We start from the raw sequence: 21,945 nt of genomic DNA on the forward strand, positions 1-21,945 counted from the left end.
ACCCGGAGATCAGCTGAATGGATTCCAAAATGGTAAGAATCAAATGTTTAACTCTAGGGGAGCTGGGAAATTAGCATATTTTCAAAAAAAGTGGAGTGTCCCTTTAATTGTAGTATGGCAGTTCTGTCACGAAATCTCATATTAAGGATGACCTGCTCAGCCCAAAGGTTTAGTGCATGCATGTACAGTATGTGTGGAAGTGCACGTAAAGGTTTATTGATCAGGGTAGGATGTAAAATGTGTGAGTAACGTCAAAGCACAACGCATCACGGCACCCGAGAACAGCCTGGGAAGAACAACCATTGTGTTCCATTACAATTCAACTTCCTATGGTATTCTTCCCACCAAAATAGAGTGTTACCAAGTAAGTTGGGGTGGGGGTGTATTGAGTTCGATGGGCAAAAAGAGAGAGGGAGTGATGAAGGAAAAGAGGGGGGAGGAGGAAAAGGAAGTGTGGAAGAGGGATTGAAACACTCCCTGAGATGGGCCAGTATTTCTCAGAGTGTCTCACACTTGTGCTCAATTCCCAAAGCAGGACGGGCACGAGGGTGCCTGTGCTGTACATGAACTTGAATGCCAGTCACGCTACAGTGTCGTCTATAGAGACACACTGCCATACATCTCCACTGCTCAGTGTATCTCCACTGTCATACATCTACAGGACTCCCAGGCGGCAGAATAAGAGCCCATTCATTCATCTGAAGAGGAAAAGACCACAGAAGACTCAGAGAGACATAACTTGAGACAGTGTCATAAGTCAGCAGTCAGACAGGTAATACATTTTCATTCAATACTCTAAATTTGTTTTAAAGATTCATGGAACAAACTCTGCTTTGTCTCTGTATAGATTGAATTAGATATATTTCTCAAGCATAATATCAGTGTGTCAATTCAGATCACTTAATATTTTCAATTAAGCTATGCTTTGTTTGAAGAAATGCTGAGATATTCATACATATTCATGCATAAGCATAATTATAATGTAACATACTCTAGAATAATTTTTTTGTAATTCACTGTTTTTTAGATAAAAGTGTCCTACATAATGTAAAAACTTTAAAATTGAAAAGTCAAGGCCATGTCAAAGTTGGAAAATATGAAATCAATTTGTGAAATCAAACTTTGATGATCCTAAACTCATAAATAGATCATAAGACTTTAGTCTGGAAACAGGGACACTTTTTTAAAAAAATTTTGATATAATAATTGTTACATGCTATATAAATTTGGTATATGATCATGATTAGTCGATGCTCAATACGTTTGCACTTTATGGCATGTTTCTGAAGAATCTACAGCCTCTCAAATGTCATGATATTTATAACACTTACTCAACGCACTATTTGTCATCTTAACCCTCATAAGCCCCAATTTTCCTGTATATTTTCCCGTGGGGGTAAAAATTACCCCAAAAATAAAAAAGTGATAAAAAATGTATAAATATATATATACATTTTAAATGATTCAAATGATATATCATTTTTTGTTTTGTTTTGTTTGTTTACTTCCCATCTATACTGTTGCGTTTTGGGAGATATGAAGTGCTTTGTACCTGTTTACCACTAAATTTCTCAACTACACCATTAGATTGCCTGTAAAAATGACATTTAAAAAAGCACATAAATTATGATCTAAATTTGATTTAAATTGTTTTTTGATATTGATAGATGTTGTGTGTTAAATTCGGCCATCTGGTGTTTAGAAAAAAAAACATAAAAGTTTTTATATGAATATTGACAGATAGTCTAGAAAAGTCACAAAGTTTTCTTCCACTGAGATAAGGGTAACCATGTTTTTTAACTAAAGAAAAGTGGCTTGGGGGTAAGATTGACCTCAAAAGACTTATAAGGGTTAAAGGTTTGTAACTTTATAGCACTTTATGATCAAGGATTGCCTGACAGGTTTACTGCGAGGAAATGTATATGATTTGATTTGATCATGTAAACTTTGATTGATTTGAAAACAGAAACAGTTTATACAAAAAAGTATTTCAACATTACAAAACTGTCATTTCAACACCTAAAATGTTTAAATGTCAAACTTAAATTTTTTTTTGCCATCTTAAAACTTGTTCCGAAATCATTTTAATGGATGTTATTAAGTATTAAGTCAGTTTTCCTCAATTTCACACGGTTAAGTTAACAAAGTAATCATGACATAATCATAGCATACATATAAATATATGTTTAATATATTATAACCAATTGATGCTATTATAATTGTATTGTGCTATTTAAATTAAGTTTTGATTGAACTTTAATTTAATTTCTGCAAGTAATTTGTTTCCAGAATGCAAAAACTCTTTTTTTATACAGTAATATTAAGTGCCGACCGTTCAGTCTTTAGAGGACATTGATGCACAGATCAGTGCAGTTGCTGTGACAGTAAATAGAGAAACACGACCGCCATGTAAGGTAACACAGCATCCTTTAAGTAGACTGACATGGAGTTAAGCATCGTCCTTATTGCGCACTGGGGTATTACTCTCTTAATATGTGTGGCATTAATATGTGTGTAAAATGGGCTTCTGCAGTAAGGGCTTGTGGTTTTAATGTTCACTTTAAATTCAGTGTCTCATCCTTTACGCTTCCACAAGCAGTGATCAAATGTTTGGCTTAAGCAGCTGTCTGTCCTTTGTTTGTATTTTAAGTTTGTGGTTAACACTGGTATTCAGGTTCATGTTTAAACCCCTGTGCAGGTTTAACCTTCTACTTAAGGGTTTTTATTCTGTGTGTTGCTTTTCTTGTGCACATACAGTATATGGTTTCTGGAACTATTGTTGGCCCATATAAACTTGCAGTAGACATAAAAAGGCCTCGGATGCAAAACGTCTGGCCTGATTTCTTGAAAGTATTAGATGAACGTATAGTATGTATCGAGAGCATTTGGTTATTATCATTATCTAATTTTTTGTGAAAGTAGCGTTTTGTGGCTTTGCATCTGAGCTCTTCATATATAAGACCAACTTGAAAGCATGCATGCATTCATGTTTTAATAAATATCAACACAGCTGCCATTCTGTGATGCTTACAGTTAAATCATTTAGATATTCAGGATAATCAGTACAACACTTTTGCTTATTTGAAAGTGCTTTAATATTCCACTTTGTTTGTCTTTGTATTCTATGAAGTTACAACCCTGGTTATGTTGGGACACAGATCTTTATAGTCATACTTATTCTGACATCAGGTTAAAGAGAAAGAGCTTAAATAAATATTTATTCAAAGCTAGAGGGTAGAGCCCGTGCACAGGCATCGCAGAGCCTCTTATGGTGTGGGTATCAGGATGCCAGTAGCGACATGACCACTGTGAGAAAAACCAGCATGCCAGCGCTTGCCAGCATTGCCTGGCACATTTGTGAAGTGCTACTAGAATGTTTTAAAGATGCTGTGGCAATGGTCCCAGTTTATTATACTAGTGCGAATGAGAGCGCAAAGGTTTTATGTTATTCTTTAGTTTATTTTTGTTATTGAAAGTATGACAGTGGTTTAGAGTAATAAAAAACATGCACTGTATTCCAACAGCTACGAAACCTTGAGGGTTATGGGAAGCTCTGATGATTCCTAACAAACAATTTAAAGGAAGGTCAGTAAGACTATTGAAAAGCTTATCAGAATGTGGATCATAAACCATGTTTCTTATTAAATAAACTTGTAAGGGCCAGACAATGGATGTGATAAACAAGTCATGTTTCTGTAGCTCAATTGGTAGAGCAGTGCGCTAGCAATGTAAAGGTCATGGGTTCAATCCCAGAAACATGCTTATTGTTATGTAAGTATAAATTAAATACATTGCAAATCGCTTTGGATGTTTACCAGATGCATAAATAAATGTCATTAATGAATTAGTACAGATACAAATATTGCTGTTCACTTAATGTATTAGCACATTTCTAGAGTAGCAGATGAATCCGATATTGATTTTTTTTTCAAAAAATATTTTTTTTGTAAATTACATGTTGGGTGAAAATATAATACAAAATAAGTGTGTTAATGGTGCAGATGTGCCTAAATATAACTCGATAACAGGTGAAAGTTTCTTCTCTCTGTCATTCATCTCAGCAACATTTATGTGTGCACTGCAGTCCTATTGTTTCAGTATCTTTAAGAAATACTGCAGTCTGCAGTTAGACTTTGACCCCTTACAATTTCTCATGATAAATGCTTTTAGGGTTTTGGGCATTAACCTGGTGCTGAATAATGAGTGTCAATCAAGTTAACTAATCTCCTGTGGTTCTCTTTTTTTGATAAGAAAACAACCTTGAACTTGGAGACCTTTAGAGACTTGTTTCCTTTAAAGTAGCAAGTCTGGAGGAAATCATATTGTTTGAAATTGCTTCCTAAGAAAAAATAGAGAGACAGAAGGAGAGTAGGAGCACACTGGCGACTGAAAATGCTCAGTCAGTGAATCAGATATTTCCGTCCTCCTTTTCTATGTTTAAGATTCCGTTCCCACCGATGCAAACGCCTTTTACTGACATACACTTGCTCATGCTGGTTTACTGAGTTCACATCGAGTAACATTAATTTCCAAAACTTATTTTTTGACCCATAAATCAAAAAATGACGTAAAAAGTGGAGACCACTAAACAAGGAATATGACTTTATAAACATATTAAATACTGGTTTATTAAAAGTCTCAAAAAGATTTTTCTGAGGGTTAGATTAACGGTAGGATCCATAAATATTACAAATATCCCCAATTCTGTTATTCAAGTCAATGTGACCCTGCCTGTGAAACTCCAGTTACAGTATTTTTGTGATTTACTGTTTACATAAAATCATAACATAACACACTGAAAAAAATTATTTATTCAATTTACTAAATTTTTTAAGGTAAGTGGTTGCAATCCATTTATTTAAGCTACATTTAAACAAAAGTTTTTTATTTTTTTATTTTTTTTTTTACTAATTTTTTGTTTAAATGTAGCTTAAATAAATTGATTGCAACCACTTACCTTAAAAAATTTGAGTAAATTGAATGAATGAAATTCATTCATTCATTCATTCAAACCTTTATTTAACCAGGATAAAAAACTCTTCTCTTTTACAAGAGTGTCCTGGCAAGTGGCAACAACGTGGTTACAAATAAATACAAAAACATTTACAGGTAAATACATAAACACACTTTCACTCATCATACACAAACAGCACAAATGTCATCATTAAAAATACCTGGGACCTAATTCAATTTAAAAACAATGACAGACAGACTGCCTCTCTGCAAGGTCCTTTAAAAAGCCCTTAAAAGAATTTAGTGAAACCAACTCTTTCAAATGTAACTCATTCTGAAGCTGATTCCAAGCAGATGCTGCTGCATAACTAAACGCCTTTTTGCCAAAATCAGTGTGGGCTTTAGGGACTATCAATAAAAACAGATCCTGTGAATGCAGATGGTATGACCCAGCAGATCTCGGGAGAATATAAGTGTTCAGATAAGGAGGAAGAAGTCCTAAAACTGCTTTATAAATAAAAAGATGCCAATGCATCCAACGCCGAATGGACAGGGAGAACCACTCGACCCGAGAATACAACAAACAGTGATGAGTAAGAGATTTTAAATTTGTGATAAATCTTAAGGCTCCATGAAATACTGTGTCCAAAACATGAAGACACTGGGAGGATGAATGCATGTATAAAATATCACCATAATCCAAGACAGACAGGAATGTAGCATTTACAAGTTGTTTTTTTGCATCAAAAGATAAACAAGACTTAATTCTAAAAAGAAACAAACTAATTTCAATCTCAGTTTTTTAACCAAATCTTGGATATGCAATGTAAAAGACAATGATTGATCAATAGTAATGCCCAAGTATCTGTAATGTGACACTTCTTCAATTTCTGTTCCAGAAAGTGTGTAAATGGCTGGAACATTGTTTTTAATTAATTGTCCACGAGTGAAAGTCATGACTTTCGTTTTTTTTAACAATTTGTGATAGCTTGACCTACTGTGGACCCAGAACAATAGAGAACAGTGTCATCAGCATAATAATGATAGTTTGTATTATTTATATTATAGCAGAGATTGTTTGTATAAATAATAAAAAGAAGAGGCCCAAGGATTGAGCCTTGAGGCACCCCTTTTAAAATATTTAGAGAGGCAGATGTAAGGCCATCTACTTGCACATTGTGTTCTCCCTGATAGATAACTGTTTAACCATCCCACTGCTTGTTCAGATAGTCCAATAGAGGCGAGTCTTTGAAGGAGTATTTTATGGTCCACTGTGTCAAAAGCTTTTGACAAATCAAAAAACAATGCTGCAGAGCACTGTTTATTGTCCAAGAACTTAACCAGGTCATTGACAACTTTTGAGACAGCTGTTATTGTACTATGTTTTTTCCTGAAACCAGATAGAAATTCATTTAGAATATTGTTATTAATTAAATAGTCTTTTAATTGCATGCTAACAAATGATTCCATTAATTTGGCTAATACTGACAATTTAGAAATAGGCCTATAATTATTTATGTTTGGCGGATCGCCACCATTATGAAGGGGGAAAACATTGGCAGATTTCCAGATAGCTGGAACTTGATTTGTAGCTAAAGAAAGATTAATTAAATATGCAACTGGATTTGCTATCAAGTCTGCAGATATTTTTAGAAAATATGGTTCCAGTTTGTCTGGACCTGATGATTTCTTTTGATCTAGATCTTTCAGGGCCTTCCTTACTTCTGTTACGGTTACTGTCTTGAAATGAAATGGTTGAGCAAACGGAAAACGGTTGTTTTAGGAATTTTTGTGTCCCTTACAGATGCTATAAAACAATGATCACCTATATCATTTGCAAAAACAAAGGCTCCGGAGTATTTGTGAATAATTTTTTCAGTGCATAAAGAACATTCTCTGAAATATTACCTTGATATCTTTAATTTTGACTGAGTAAGGTCATGTCAAAGATTGAAATCAAGGTAAATTTAAGATTTCAATATGAACTCAAAACTTTTTGATCAAAAATCTAAAATATTTTACCTATACATTACATTGCACCCATACAATTTACACCTATACAATACATTAATCTACATTTATTTTACAACCCCATGCTCTTACAGTAATGTATTTTAACAATTGTCTCATTTGTTTCTATTTCTTTTATTTCTCCTTAGTAATTTTAAGTTGATACTTAAATGAAACTAAACCAAACACTCAGATCTTCTAAATTGCACACAAAAAATGTTCAAACCAGAGTTTGATCAAAAGGGAAAAACCCAACCTAGTGTGTTATAATTTTACCTATGCTGGGTCTGTTTGGTCAAACATAAAACTTTTCTGGATTATTTTTAACCCAAAAGTTGGGTTTGTCCCCTTTTGACCCAAATCTGGGTTGAAAATAACCCAGCATTTTTTTTGTGTTTGTGTATAAAGGAGCAACATCTAAGCAATAACTTTGTTTTTCGTCAGTGCACAGATCCCATACATTTCTGAATTTCTACCACTTCAACTTTCACTAAATATCTTTCACTGATGATGGATAACACATTTTACAACTGTTCATGAAGATGGAGGGCCTCCATTTGACTGTCTGCTGTAAGATTCCATATTTGGCCGTTCTAAAGATCAGCAAGACTCATTACTAAGAAGACATGGCTTAGTACAGGATGGTGAGAGGGTACAGTACAGCCAAAAACAATCAGCACATACATACATACAGTTAGGTTTAATGGGCACTGCAGTGACAATATCCAGTAAATAGCAGTAAATCCAAACTATTTTCCAATGTACTGTTCTATAGTGCTAACTAAAACAAATAAAATGGGCATGGAGGCCCTGAAAAAACGATGTGTGTACACAGGTTGGTGTATGTGGTTTACGGTACATGAGTAGAATATAATGACATATTTACTATGCTATAACCATGGTTTACGAAAAGCTAAAAAAACATACTAAATGGTAGTTTTTCATAGATTAAATACTGCCAACCGGTTTTAGTGACATTGGGGTTAGTAGTTAGTAGTTGGTGTGTCAAAGATAGTAGGCCACACACTGTTGCATTATTCAACTTTGATACTTATTTATCTTTTAAGCTGTTTAAGTACTACATTTGGAATTTTACCAAATCCTTTTGGAGACATAACCTAGACACTTTCTGGAATGACTGGAATCTAAAGTGACTTATTTAAGGACAGAACATTCATGCCAGATTGACATGACTGAAGTGATGATGTTATTTTTGGGAAACAGTATGATCCTAGACAGTGTTGATGTTTATATCTACAGTACGATTAACACACCTGACCTCATGTTTGACACCTTTGCAAGAAGCTCAGCCTCCAGGCATTGACTACAAACAGAATACAACATGAAATACTATTTGTTGTTGCTTAAAGTACCATAAAAACTGAATAGTGGAAATGAGATAACAAATCTATTTGCATTATTAGGATCTGCTGTATCTTATATCTAAGGACCAGAAATTTATAAAGACAGCCACCTTTAGATACCATCCATACTATCAACCACATAGCGATGTCTTAGTTATCACTCAGAAGCCGGTAACAGTCACAAAGCAACATGTTGAAATTAATTAATGTCCCTGCAAATTTTCTTAAAAAACGTAAATGTGAGGCTTCCAACTACTGCCTGGTTTCTCTGCCTTTCAAATGTGCTGTATCTGGATTTTTTGTTGTAGGTCAGAGGTTTTCAGACTATGTGTCGGGACGGGACTCATTTGTGGGTCGCACAATGGGATTAGGTAGGATAAGTCACTTGGTTGTTGCTGTGAATGACAAATGACAATGGTTTTGTTATCAAATTGCATTTATACAAGGAACAAGGAACAAAGTAAGAATGAATAAACTTTACTTCTATTAAAAGAGACTGAATGTATATTTTCCTCATGTTAAAATTTTGGAAGGTATTGAGATTATCTGCCTAGGTGGGAACCCTTTATTTGGGTGATATTAGTCATACTTAGTGGACTGAAACTTTCTTTCATCGTGAGAATTTCATTTAGATTATGTGGCACTAGCATCCTTTAGCTACATTACACACACAAGAACAAAAAGCCCACCCAGGGTACACGTGATGTAGCAGAGAGACAGCTGCACTGTGGTCTAAAATGATCTTTGTATCCAGGCCTCCATGGGGTCATAGAATGAGTCCGTTCTCATGTCCACTGGCATCCCCTCGCCCTATTTTGCCCTGCCAAGGCCACTGTTATCAACCTGCCCCCTAACTGGGACAGGTCACATCAGAATTAGAACAGTCTACCCTATGTTTATACAAGTTCATATAACTTGAACTTGCTCTGCTCTGAGGGCTCTACTGTAAATATATCATATAGAAGTTTTATAAACCAAGTGGCATTTATTAAAGACAGATAGCACATGCACACTTTTACTGTGTTTACTGTGCTGTTCGTCTTCTGTATTCTGATCCTGGGCATAGCTGTGGACTTTATACAAAAATTAAAAGATTTTTAACAATAAACCACTTGATAAAATACAATGTTTTTGCATTTAGACAGATTTTGGTTGTCAAAGGTTTTAGGCAATCCCTATAGTTGCTGTTATGTGATGTATGTCTGTGTTTACTCTGCTGTAACAATTGAGAAATTGAGAGGAATTGATACATCACCCAAAACTGATCTAAAGACCAACTGGTAAAAAGTAATTACAAAAATGGCAAAAAAATTCAAAAGAAAAAAGTTTTGGGTTCGATTCAAAGCACATCTATTATGCAAAATATACTTTTACAAGGTGTTTGAACATACATTTGTGTTGGCAGTGTGTGAACACAACCACCCTACAATAAAAACCACCCACTCCTTCTTATTTAATCCCTGTTAAATCAAAGCAGTTTCATTACCGTGGGTTCACACCAGTTTGCCACTTGAACAGTTTGAGTTTAATCACTTCATTCAAGCGTGAAAGCCGTGGATGAAATTCTAGTCATCGAGACATTCACGTAAAAATTCGTGTCATGGGAGGGGCTTCTGCGACTCCGCTCGCTCTCTGTAAACACGTCACTACTAGAGCCAGCTCCTGATTGGTTAACTCGCGCGTTTTGCCGTGGCAACGCTCAATTCCCGCTATTCGCACGAACTAGATGCGCAAATGAGGCGCGCTAAACGCCTCATTTGCACCGCAACACATCCAGATTGACGTTGACATTGAATTAGCATTGAAATCACTCTCGCTTGACGCCTCTACAGTGGCTGGTGTGAACACAGCATTAGAAGTGCTTTTTCGATTCTTTTGCTAATGTGAAGTCACACTGATAAAGCCACACCCATAGCCACTGACCCAAATAGGGGCATTTTGGACATGCTAAACAAATGATCTGTGGGGTATTTTGAGCTTAAACTTTATAGCCACATTCTCGGCACACATGAAACTTATATTACATCTTGTAAAAATGGGCGTAATATGTGCCCTTTAAGGTTTGCAGTTTACATTTACAGCAGTTTTCTTTTTACTGCAATGAACGTTTCCAAAAACTTTTTCTGACCTCTGTATTAGTATAAGATTTTGTTGTTAAGTTTAAGCAAATCTTGCAATTGGCACAGTAGACTAAAACAATACCAATATTGTCAGCCATACACAATTACAGGGACACTCCACTTATTTAAAAAAAAAAATACAAATTTTCCAGCTTCCCTAGAGTTAAACATTTGATTTTTACCATTTTGGAATCAATTCAGACGATTTACAGGTCTGGCGCTACCACTTCTTAGCACAATTCATTAAATCCGATTAGCATTGCGCTAAAAATAACCAAAGAGTTTCAAAATTTCCTATTTATTTTTGAGCGCGATGCTAATGGTCGAATCAGATTCAATGGATTGTGCAAAAATGTAAAAATCAAATGTTTAACTCTAGGGGAGCTGGAAAATGAGTACATTTTTTAAAAATGGAGCGTCCCTTTAACATACATTTACTAAATCACTTTGTAACTTTCTTTATTTGATCTAGCAGGATTACTCACAAACTGTCCACATTTTAAAATATTAAAAATAACCTGAGTTTCAGGGAACTGTCGTGGGAAAACTGACTTTAACTTTTGCTCTCTCTTTCCCTCTTGTTTTCTCTCTCTCTCTGTCACAGATTAAGTAGTAGTGCTGGTGTGTAGCAATGGGGGACTGGAGTCTCCTTGGTAATTTTCTGGAAGAAGTTCAGGAGCATTCCACGACAGTGGGCAAGGTGTGGTTGACTGTGCTCTTCATCTTCCGTATCCTGGTCCTGGGCACGGCCGCGGAGTCATCGTGGGGTGACGAGCAGTCTGACTTCATGTGCGACACGCGACAACCTGGTTGCACCAATGTCTGCTATGATCAAGCTTTCCCCATTGCTCATATCCGTTACTGGGTGCTGCAGATAGTCTTCGTGTCAACACCATCCCTTATCTACATGGGCCATGCCATGCACACAGTCCACATGGAAGAGAAACGGAGGCGGAGAGAGCAGGAGATGGCTGAGGGAGAGAATGAAGAGGGACGAGGAGAAAAGGAATATTTGAAGCGGAGAGAAAAAGCCGATGATACACCGCCAAAGATCCACCTAAGGGGTGCTTTACTGAAAACGTACATCTTAAGTATTTTTTTACGCTTAGTCATGGAAGTGACCTTCGTGGTGATCCAATACATGCTGTATGGAATCTTCCTGGATTCCCTGTACCATTGCGCCACGTCACCATGCCCCAACCCTGTGAACTGTTACATGTCACGGCCGACTGAGAAAAACGTCTTCATAGTGTTCATGTTGGTGGTGGCAGTTGTTTCACTGTTCCTCAGTGTGCTGGAGCTCTACCATATTGGCTGGAAGCAGTACAGGCAACGTATTAGAAAGTATACCGATAACCATGCAGGTGAAGGCCATAGCAAAAATATCAAAGCTGTTTCTGTAGTCAAAACAACTATTTCAAAAGAAATGCCTGACACGACTCAACCAAGTCCAACCCAAACTTGTACCCCACCTCCGGATTTCAACCAATGCGTTGCGTCGAGCCAAGTACCAACATCACCTCCACATCTTCATCACCACCACCACCATCCTTATCATATCCACCAAAGCTGCCAGCCCTTCACTAACCACTTGGCCCACCAGCAGAACTCTGTCAATATGGCCACAGAACGGCACCATCATAGTCATGATGACCTGGAGCCTCGTGAGAATTTTCTGCAGATGAGCTTTGGAAGCCCTCTGCCCAGCGCCCCCTCCACGCCATCACCACACCAAGACTTCTTCAAAGACAAGCGCCGGCTTAGCAAGGCCAGTGGCACTAGTAGTAACCGGGTCAGACCAGGAGATCTAGCTGTTTAGGCTGGGTTAAAGAGTGTTCCAAGAGAAAGTGAAGTCAGTATTTAGAGGAAAGATGAAGGGGGTTTGAGTCTGCTTGTCTTTTGAGTGTTTCATTGGCCAACTTCTCTGTAGAAGTTAAAGAGCTTCAAGAGCAGCATGAAATATAAGACAATGAGAGTGAGCAGGACAGAGAGAGAATCTGTATCAGAGCATCTAATCTGGTTTCATTGAAACTTGTCATTGTTATTGAATGTAGGGTGGGATCAAGTGATCTTGAGTAAAAGGCTCTTTATATGACATAGATAAAGATTGAGTTAACTACTGGTATAACCTTGGGTGCATTTATAAAATAGTTTTGCATAATTTTGCTTTATGACTTCTAGCCGTGTTGACTCATCTTGCATTGCACAGGAATTTAACCAAATGCTCTTCAGAATGACAATGCCCATCACTACAATACAACAAAGCAAAAAAGAAATCATGGTTAATCCATGAGGCCAAACTTAAACCTACCTACTACACTGAGAAAAGGGTCCATGGGGCAGGTAAAAAAGTGTTCATATTAGGTACACATTGGTACCAAATATCTGTATCCAAGTGCTATATATTAGTACCTGTTCAAAGGGTACTGACCCGGTGTACCTTGGGACCATTTTTGACAATTTTTCGGACAGTGTATTGACTTTTTAGAAAGGGACAAGCCTTTAAATATGTTCTTTTCAAATGTATTTTTTTATATGAAATGCTGTATATGAACACAGTATAAAAAATGACTTATTTAAGCAACTTCATTGGGTCTTTAAAAAAACTGTTTAAAAACACACTGCACTGAAGTCAAACATTATTGCTTCATGTACTTGCATTTACTGAACAGCTTTTCAATATTTTTAACGATAAAAGCAGATTTAAATAAGATATTGAGGATTATGGTTTTAAGGTCAGAATAAAAAATGCACCAATTAAAAGTGCCTTTGGAATGACTATATCAGAACTATCAACCAGATCATATGAGAAAAATTAACTATTTTACATGCTGGCAAATTATGTTGTATGAATTTGTACTATGTAAATCACAAAACAACCTATGATTATCAGGAAAACGAAAGTATAGCTCCAACCCAAGGCCATGCCCAAACCCAACATGAGGTAAAAGCCAATCCTATTAAAGGTGCAGTGTGTAAATTTTAGCGGCATCTAGTGGTGAGGTTGCGAAGTGCAACCAACGGCTCAGTCGGAGACAACTTAGTAAAAAAATGTTGTCCGTTAAGGACTTCTGTAGAAACATGGTGGCCCAAAATGGCGACTTTCATGTAAGGGGACCCTCGGTGTATGTAGATAAAAACGTCTCATTCTAAGGTAATAAACACATAACAGTTCATTATAAAAGGTCTTTATAAACCCCTGATAATATAGTTTTGAATATTATTTTGCATTTCTGTCAAGAGATCCTTTTAAAAATTACACACTGCACCTTTAAAATTTGTAGGAATTAGCCACCTTGTAAGTTACTAATTGCCATTAGATAATGTTGTAAACACTTCCACAAGAAATCAACTGTTTTATAGCCTAGGTGAATGTACATATCTGAATGACCATGACTACAAAAGTACAAACATGAAGTTAAATATTTAAAATATTTAAGATAACTATGCATTACATAATTTTCTGATTATTGGAAAACAGGGTTTGTTTTTATCAAAGCACTTTGATGAATATCTGTTTAAATGATATAGTGTCCTGTAAAGTATTCCAGTAATGTTTTTCAGTCTAGCACTCTATCATTCAGGTGAATAGTACTTTGAAACATTATTGACTCTGTTTGTCTGTATTTTAATCTGTTGATGTTGTCGTCCACCTTTTAGTAGAGGTTATATTATGCAACATATAACCTTACACCAGTGTGTGGAGTATGGATGTTATATTTAGAAACTAGAGTGAGGATTTGGTCTGGAAATCTTTGTCTGACATTTTTATCATTGCAACGGATGACATCTCCGCTTTGTTTCACTTTATTTCTCACACGATTGCACAGTCACAGTGTCTCATCTTACAAGAGTATGAAATAAAAATATGCAAACACAGTGTGTGACATTTATTTACGTTATACTTTTAATAAACCACGTGACATCTGCATACAGCTGCTCACGGATCATGGAACTGGCTGGAAGTGGAAATCTCACTGCTACTACTTTAAACCAGTTGGTTTGTATACAAGTTATGCGTCACGAAATCTGACAACCAGTGTGCAAATGTGGTAAGTTGTTCCTGTATTTTGTCGATGACACCATTGTGTTGCTTTTTACATGTTAAATAAAGAAATAATTATAAATTAATTATAGAAAATACTCACAATTGACACTTTATTTACCTTTATTTAGACAGGAATAAAACCTTCTTTTACAAAAGCGACCTAGTAAAAGAAACAGAATGTAGACTTAATTATTTGCACCGTAAAATAATTTTTTAATTATACACTCAACCTTTTACGTCTCCCAACAGTATAAATACAGTACCTACGTAGTTATTTACAGTAATATTTCTAATCCCTTTCTTACGAAACATTGTGGCACAAGGTAACACTCAAACGAGTTCCTCAAAGTTATGGACGGGAAATGTAGTTTTTCTCTTTTTTCCTCAAATTAAGCTAATGGCCAAAGAAACTACATGTCCCATAATGCACCCCGCCGTCAGCCGGTGTAATGTCAGACTGCACGAACGGAATGAGTGCAATTCAAAACCGGTGGTTTTAACTTCACGACTGAAACCTTCAGGTTGGTGATATATGATTTTTCTCCAGTACAAATTTATTAAAAACGACGGTCGTACTTTTATTATATTTAAACTATACAAGAGCGTGTAGGTAAGACTAGCTTGACAGACATTAATATTGAATGTGATGGTAGTTGATGTGTTTCGAGAGAGAGAGAGAGAGCATGAAAGCATGAAATGTCATTCCCTTATACTTTCTGTGAAGTTCAATACCTACTGACTGATATGTATGTAATTAAAAGGTTTATTTTTCATCAGGTGCATTATGTGGGCACGTGTGGGTCTTTTGAGTTCGGTGGCCCTTGGGTCAACAATGTTTTGGGCTCAAAAGAATAAGACAGAAGAATCTCCATACGAGCTTAAATTAATTCAAGTTTTATTCAGACATGGGGCAAGAACACCACTGAAATCCATTCCAGATGTGTTGGAGGTAAGAGAGCTGATTACACAAGTCTGCCATTACTTCTTTATTCTTTACACATCTCTAAACCATCTATAGGAGCCAATTGTAACAGGATGATCTTTTTCTCAAAGACAGAGACAATGTCACACATGTTAGTAATGTTGTGCATGATGATGCTTATTATCCAGTATGTTGCATGGTCTCTTCATATCCAGGCACAATGGATCCCTGAACTCCTCAAAGCTCCTGCTCACACTGAAATAGACTATACGATTACAGACCTGCAGGGAGGACCCAGACCCCCATCTCCAGTAGAGGACAGCTACAGGTCAAGAATATTAACCGTGAGTATGCATCTGCGTATATGCACATTCTTAGACTATGGAAAATTTCTTATGCATTTTCAGTTTTATTGCTGTTAGTATTTGCTAGGCATGGTGAAATTTGTGGTTTGCCATCCATGCGTAACTTTGTGTTTTAATAGCATAAACTAACACCATGTCTGTTTATTAGACACATTCACCTTGAATGATTTGCTGATTTAATGAAATTGATTTACTGAAGAACTTGACTGGCCTGCACAAAGTTCAGACCTGAGCTCCACTGAAGACTTTTTCATGAATTGTAGCACCAACTGCAAATCAGACCACATTACTCAACATCAATACCTGACCTCACTGATGAGGCTTGTGTTTGAATGATTGCAAATCCCATCAGCCATATTTTACCTCAAAGTGGAAAGTCGTCCTAGAGATGGAAAGGGAGCACCAACTCATTATAACACCAGTGGTTTCAATATTAAATGTTTAGCAGTTTGGGTTTGGTGTTTATAGGTTCACAGAAACCTTGGCCGTATAGTAAAGTTTCCATTGTGTAGATTGTGTACAACTTACTTTTCCCATTGAGTGCATGATAGGAATGCAGTAAATTTAAGTGAAATAGCTACATTTCATAACATTAACATGTTTATCTGTGTTTATCTGAAAATCGTGCCAGGCAGTCATAATATGAGGAGTAATGGCATTGACTGTGGCTTCTTTCATAGGGTGGAACTTATCCAGGTCAGCTGACCACAGTGGGTATGGAACAGCTGTATGATCTTGGAGTGAGGCTGCGAAAGAGATACATAGAGGACGTACCTTTCCTCACACCTTCTTTCAACCCCAAAGAAGTTTAGTGAGTGGACAACATAAATTCCTTCAGATTTTTGCCAAAAGTATGGAGGGACAGAAGCAATATTTGAAATTTTCTTCTGAATTTGTAGTAAAAGACTAGTCTTTAAAGGTGCCATAGAATGTAAAACTGTATTTACATAGGCATAGATGAATAATAAGAGTTCTGTACATGGTAATGAAATTGTGAGCCTTAGATATGATAGTTTCCTTCCCATGCAAACCCTGTACATGCGAAAGACAGCTGGAAAACTGGCCAATCTCAACACAACAACAACTATGTCATTACAGTCGATATGTAAGCCCCAACATTAAATTACACATCAAATTAAGTACCTTGTTGTTACAATGTTAAAACAGAGTTGTTAGCGCTATATGCTAGCGTTTAAAGGGACACTCCACTTTTTTTGAAAATATTCTCATTTTCCAGGATCCATTTTTTGGAATCCATTCAGGGGATTTCCGGGTCTGGTGCTACCACTTTAAGCATAGCTTAGCACAATCCATTTAATCTGATTAGACCATTAGCATTGTGCTAAAAAATAACTAAAGAGTTTGGTTATTTTTCCTATTTTCCTATTTAAAACTTCTGTAGTTACATTGTGTACTAAGACTGACGGAAAATTAAAAGTTGCGATCTTCTAGGCCGATATGGCTAGGAACTATACTCTCATTCTGGCGTAATAATAAATGACTTTGCTGCTGTAATATGGCTACAGGAGGCGCAATGATATTACGCAGCAGCCGAAAATGTTTCCCTTAGTAACTTTCAATGGCAGGTAACTATACTAAAAAAGTACGTCAGGTCCATACTAAAAAAAAACCCCACAAACTTATCATTTAGAAACGTCTATTAACAATCTCCAAACAATTGATTATTACTTAAATTCTGTATCATCATCTGATATATGCTCAAACATAAGGTCTGTTTAAAGGGATAGTTCGGCCAAACATGATATTAAACCCATGATTTACTCACTGCGAAGCCGTCCGAGATGCATATGTCCATCATTTTTCAGACAAACACATTTTCAGTTATTTAAAAAAATGTTTTAGATCTTTCAGTTAATTAAATGTGAAGTTACGGGGTCCACGTCCTTCAAGTCCAAAAATGTGCATATATCCTTCCCCAAAGAAATCCAAACGGCTCCAGGATGATAAATAAAGGTCTTCTGAGGGTAATCTGTGCAGTGTTGTTGTAGAAATGTCCCTATTTAAAACTTTATAAACAAAAATAACTTCCTTCCGTTAGCACCGCCATCTTAGACTCCTCTGTATTCAGGAGAGAGTATTAGCCTAGTGTACGCACTTGTCTTAGTGACGTATAACAAATTCGGAGGGCGGGGGCACAGAGCAGCAGCAGAGTAACCTCCGTAAGCTCTCATACTGAATGCGGACGTGACTGGGATGGTGGCATTACCAGAAGCGGGTTGTTTTTGTTTATAAAGTTTTGAATATGGATACCTCTACAACAAAACGGCGCGGATTACCCTCAGTAGGCCTTTGTTTGTCATCGTGGAGCCGTTTGGATTATTTTTGTGAAGGATGGGTGCACATTTTTTGGACTTGAGGGACGTGGACCCCGTGGCTTCACATTTGATTGGCTGACGGATCTGATGCATTGTCTAGAGGAACTGAGTATGTGTTAGTCTGAAAAATGATGGACATATGCATCTCGGGCGGCTTCGGGGTGGGTGAATCATGGGTTTAATATAATTTTTGTCCAAACTATCCCTTTAAACACAAACAGAGCTACTCAAGGAGCTGCTCTGAGAAACAGCCAATCAGAACACAGCTCAACATTATTATTCACCATCCTTTTAAATAAGGTCAAAATAGACCATTTCTTTCTAAAGGCAAGTAAATATTAGATTAACATATTATTCAATCCATTCTTTGGCACCTTTAAACATCAATGAAACCAATCCGGTGAACTGGAAGCATTTTCTAATTATCAAGAGCCAAAAGTGATGTCCGGAAGGGTGGGGGGAATACTTGCAATATTAGATTAAACCATCAAAATATGAGGTGTATGTTACAAAATAGACAAGGAAACTGAACGTTTAGGGTATTTATTGGAAAAAATAATTTGTCGAAAGGGCAAACCAAATCGAATATCCAAAAAGCATCCGAAAACAAAAAGTTCAGTTAATAAAGCATACGTTATTAATATTTGTTCATTTACTTACTGTATAGCATTCGCTCAACCAACATTGTACGCACAATTGAATCAGCAAAGTGTTTGGTGGCAGGACTATTCCAACAGAAACAAGCAGGTAATATGGCCGCTCAGTTACACTGTTTATCACAGAATAGTTGATGAACGAGGTATTATTTACACATTCCTTTATTGATCTTTCTCTGTTTGATATTTCTCCACTGTAAGGTGTTGTATCCATCCTCACTGATAAGTCAGAGAGCGAGGTCCTCTACCCCAACTATCACGGATGCAAGCTGCTCAGACTGCACTCTGGGTAAAACCGCTCGTCGACATGGTGACATACATGATCAATGCTGACTTGTGACTGGTTTAGGGGAATGGTCTACTCATTTTCAATGTTGAATTATGTTGTTGCCTTGACTGGGAATTGTTGGTGCATCCCTCTGTCGTCTGTGTGCGTGCGCGTGGGCGCTGGAGCGCGTTGCGACGCTTCGATGGCGTTTGGCTTGGCCCCATTCATTCAGTGGTACCATTTGGAGATGGGGTTGGAGGTGACCAAACACATCAACGTTTTTCCTATTTAAGACGAGTGGTTGTGCGAGCAAGTTTGGTGGTACAAAATAAAACGTAGCGCTTTTCTAAGCAGATTTAAAAGAGGAGCTACGTTTTATGGCGTGGTAGCACTTTTGGGAGTACTTCGACTCGGCGCAGTAACACCCTCCCTCTCCCATTATGAGAGTGAGAAGGGGAGCGGACTTTTCAGGCGAGTCGAAGGACTCCTAAAAGTGCTATTACGCCATAAAATATAGTTCCTCTTTTAAATCCGCTTAGAAAAGCGCTACGTTTTATTTTGTACCACCAAACTTGCTCGTATAACTACTCGTCTTAAATAGGAAAAACGTTGATGTGTTTGGTCACTTCTGGCTTTATCTCTGGATGGTGCCATTGAATGAATGGGGCTGGGCTGGGTGCTGTCGGGGCGTCGCGGCGCGCTCCGGCGCTTGCGTGCGCGCGCACAGATGATGGAGGGATGTGTCAACGATTCTTAGTTAAGGTAATAACATATTTTAGTTGTGAAAATGAGTAGACTATTCCTTTAACACCATGTCTCTCTTTCTATGATTGGTTGTGGTACATGACACACAGTCCACGGTGGGCAGAATCATCTAAGCTTTCGGACATTGCGGAGGATCTGCGTAGCATCCAGAGCGCGTTGGGGGTCGGCCCTCATCAATCCCTCGACTTCATCCTCATTAGAGATGACATGGTGGCCAGAGAGGTATAGCAGATGTCTGGTGGCAGGAAAATTGCACAGATACGTCTGCATTGGCATTGTTGAGGACTGTTATGTGTATTATTGATCCTAGACTCACGGCCTGCCGGTTCCTACAGCGCTTGAGCATTGGAGAAATATTGTGGAAAAGAGAGCAGTAGATATGATGTGTTACATATATGAGCCCAGTAAGAGGTGAGAGGCCTGCTACAGAAATGTCAGGCATGTGTAGATAAAAGATGTTTGACAGAGGACCCTGCTAAGATTTTTGTCTTTGCCCTCAGACAGATTGTACAGATGTGTGTGGGTCCATTTTTTCACATGCTCCTGACCAATATCGAAGACAAAGTTCAGGGCATCGGCTCTAATCCAGATAGGTAAGTTAAACAATCCCTTAACTTTCAAACAGACATATTGTGTTAAAAAAAGCGTGCTTGTTAAATTCTTAATGCAATCACATTTGTACATCTGTAGTTGGAGAGTTCAAATACTTTTGCCACTCTCTTAATATTTCCAGAAGAGGTGCTGCCTCACAGTGGTCAAAGGGCCAAATTTTTAAAATGAACTTGCTGTTTGTGTTTTTAATTATGACAGAAAGTTGTTCCTGTACTCTGTGCATGACACCACACTGATGCCATGTCTCATGGCTTTGGGGATTTTTGACATGAAGTGGCCACCGTATGCTGCCGACATCACATTGGAGATGTATCAGCACCGTCAAACTAACCAGCACTATGTTAAAGTTTCCTATATTGGCCAGGTAAGGTTTACATGGGAATCATAGCATGGTAGAGGCATTGATGTTCTTTACAAATGTCTGTAAAAGCTTTTGTATGTAGCAGTACGGTAGTGCTTGGGGTAATTTCCATATACACTCACCTAAAGGATTATTAGGAACACCTGTTCAATTTTGCATTAATGCAATGGTGTGGGGGATGTTTTCTTGGCACACTTTAGGTCCCTTAGTGCCAATTTGGCATCGTTTAAATGCCAAGGCCTACCTGAGCATTGTTTCTGACCATGTCCATCCCTTTATGGCCACCGTGTACCCATACTCTAATGGCTACTTCCAACAGGATAATGCACAATGTCACAAAGCTCGAATCATTTCAAATTGGTTTCTTGAACATGACAATGAGTTCACTAAAATGGCCCCCACAGTCACCAGATCTCAACCCAATAGAGCATCTTTGGGATGTGGTGGAACGGGAGCTTCGGGCCTTGGATGTGCATCCCACAAATCTCCATCAACTGCAAGATACTATCTTATCAATATGGGCCAACATTTCTAAAGAATGCTTTCAGCACTTTGTTGAATCAATGCCACATAGAATTAAGGCAGTTCAAAAACACAGTATTAGTATGGTGTTCCTAATAATCCTTTAGGTGAGTGTATAAATTAATATTAATAATAGATGAATATTAGATCAGCTTCTGTTTCATTTTATCATTTTATTTCTGTTGTCATTAACTTGTTTCTTTGTAGATTATTAAATAAATGTATTTTTGTAGTGTCACCATTTGTAGCTGTTCTCGTTTATACATTCAGGATCAAAAAATCCCAGGCTGCAGTGATGTTTACTGTCCACTGAATGAGTTTAAGGAGGCAATGGCTGTTTACTCTGTACCTCTCGAGCGCTACTGGGCCCAATGCAACAGTGCAGAGCACCATCCCGAACTCTGACGTCTGATTGGCTCTCAAGTTTGACATTTTTCCCAGAAAACAGAAATGTTTTCACCAGTCTGAGCTCTTAAAGCTCTTCTTCAGAGCTGAGAGGCATCGTAATGTTAACAATAAATTGCTTTTAAATCTATTTGATTTTTATCTTGCGTATTATGTGTGTATAAAATTAATAAACGTCTTCTTAAATGTTTTTAAAAACCTGCACTGATTTTTTTGTGTATTTCAAGAAGTACAAACA

The 21,945-nt window shown here is 37.3% G+C and overlaps 1 protein-coding gene across 3 annotated transcripts; it reads left to right on the forward strand.

The window, feature by feature from the left end:
- The first annotated feature begins 519 nt into the window (after positions 1–519).
- On the forward strand, positions 520–21,905 carry acp6 (acid phosphatase 6, lysophosphatidic). 3 transcript variants are annotated; one of them, XM_073855226.1, is made up of 11 exons: positions 14,354–14,499; positions 15,273–15,444; positions 15,633–15,761; positions 16,463–16,593; positions 18,786–18,865; positions 18,976–19,063; positions 19,897–20,029; positions 20,118–20,218; positions 20,308–20,400; positions 20,618–20,783; positions 21,573–21,905. In XM_073855226.1, exons 1-11 carry the CDS (start codon positions 14,495–14,497, stop codon positions 21,705–21,707), a joined length of 1,233 nt encoding a protein of 410 aa, XP_073711327.1. In that variant the 5' UTR covers positions 14,354–14,494; the 3' UTR covers positions 21,708–21,905. The 3 variants fall into 3 exon arrangements, 2 of the variants coding, with proteins under 2 accessions (XP_073711327.1, XP_073711328.1); XM_073855227.1 differs by lacking the exon at positions 14,354–14,499 and adding an exon at positions 14,808–15,016; XR_008646866.2 differs by lacking the exons at positions 15,273–15,444; positions 15,633–15,761; positions 16,463–16,593; ... (5 more) ...; positions 20,618–20,783; positions 21,573–21,905 and adding exons at positions 520–772; positions 14,890–15,016 and having other exon boundaries at positions 11,052–14,499.
- Positions 21,906–21,945: the final 40 nt, after the last annotated feature.

This window comes from Misgurnus anguillicaudatus, chromosome 17 (assembly GCF_027580225.2).
Source record: "Misgurnus anguillicaudatus chromosome 17, ASM2758022v2, whole genome shotgun sequence".
Classification (NCBI taxonomy): Eukaryota; Metazoa; Chordata; class Actinopteri; order Cypriniformes; family Cobitidae; genus Misgurnus; species Misgurnus anguillicaudatus.

Coding starts and splice junctions, on each gene's coding strand:
- acp6 (XM_073855226.1), top strand. Junction 16,594..18,785: donor TTCAACCCCAAAGAAGTTTA/GTGAGTGGACAA, acceptor CTTACTGTATAG/CATTCGCTCAACCAACATTG. Junction 18,866..18,975: donor ATTCCAACAGAAACAAGCAG/GTAATATGGCCG, acceptor CTCCACTGTAAG/GTGTTGTATCCATCCTCACT.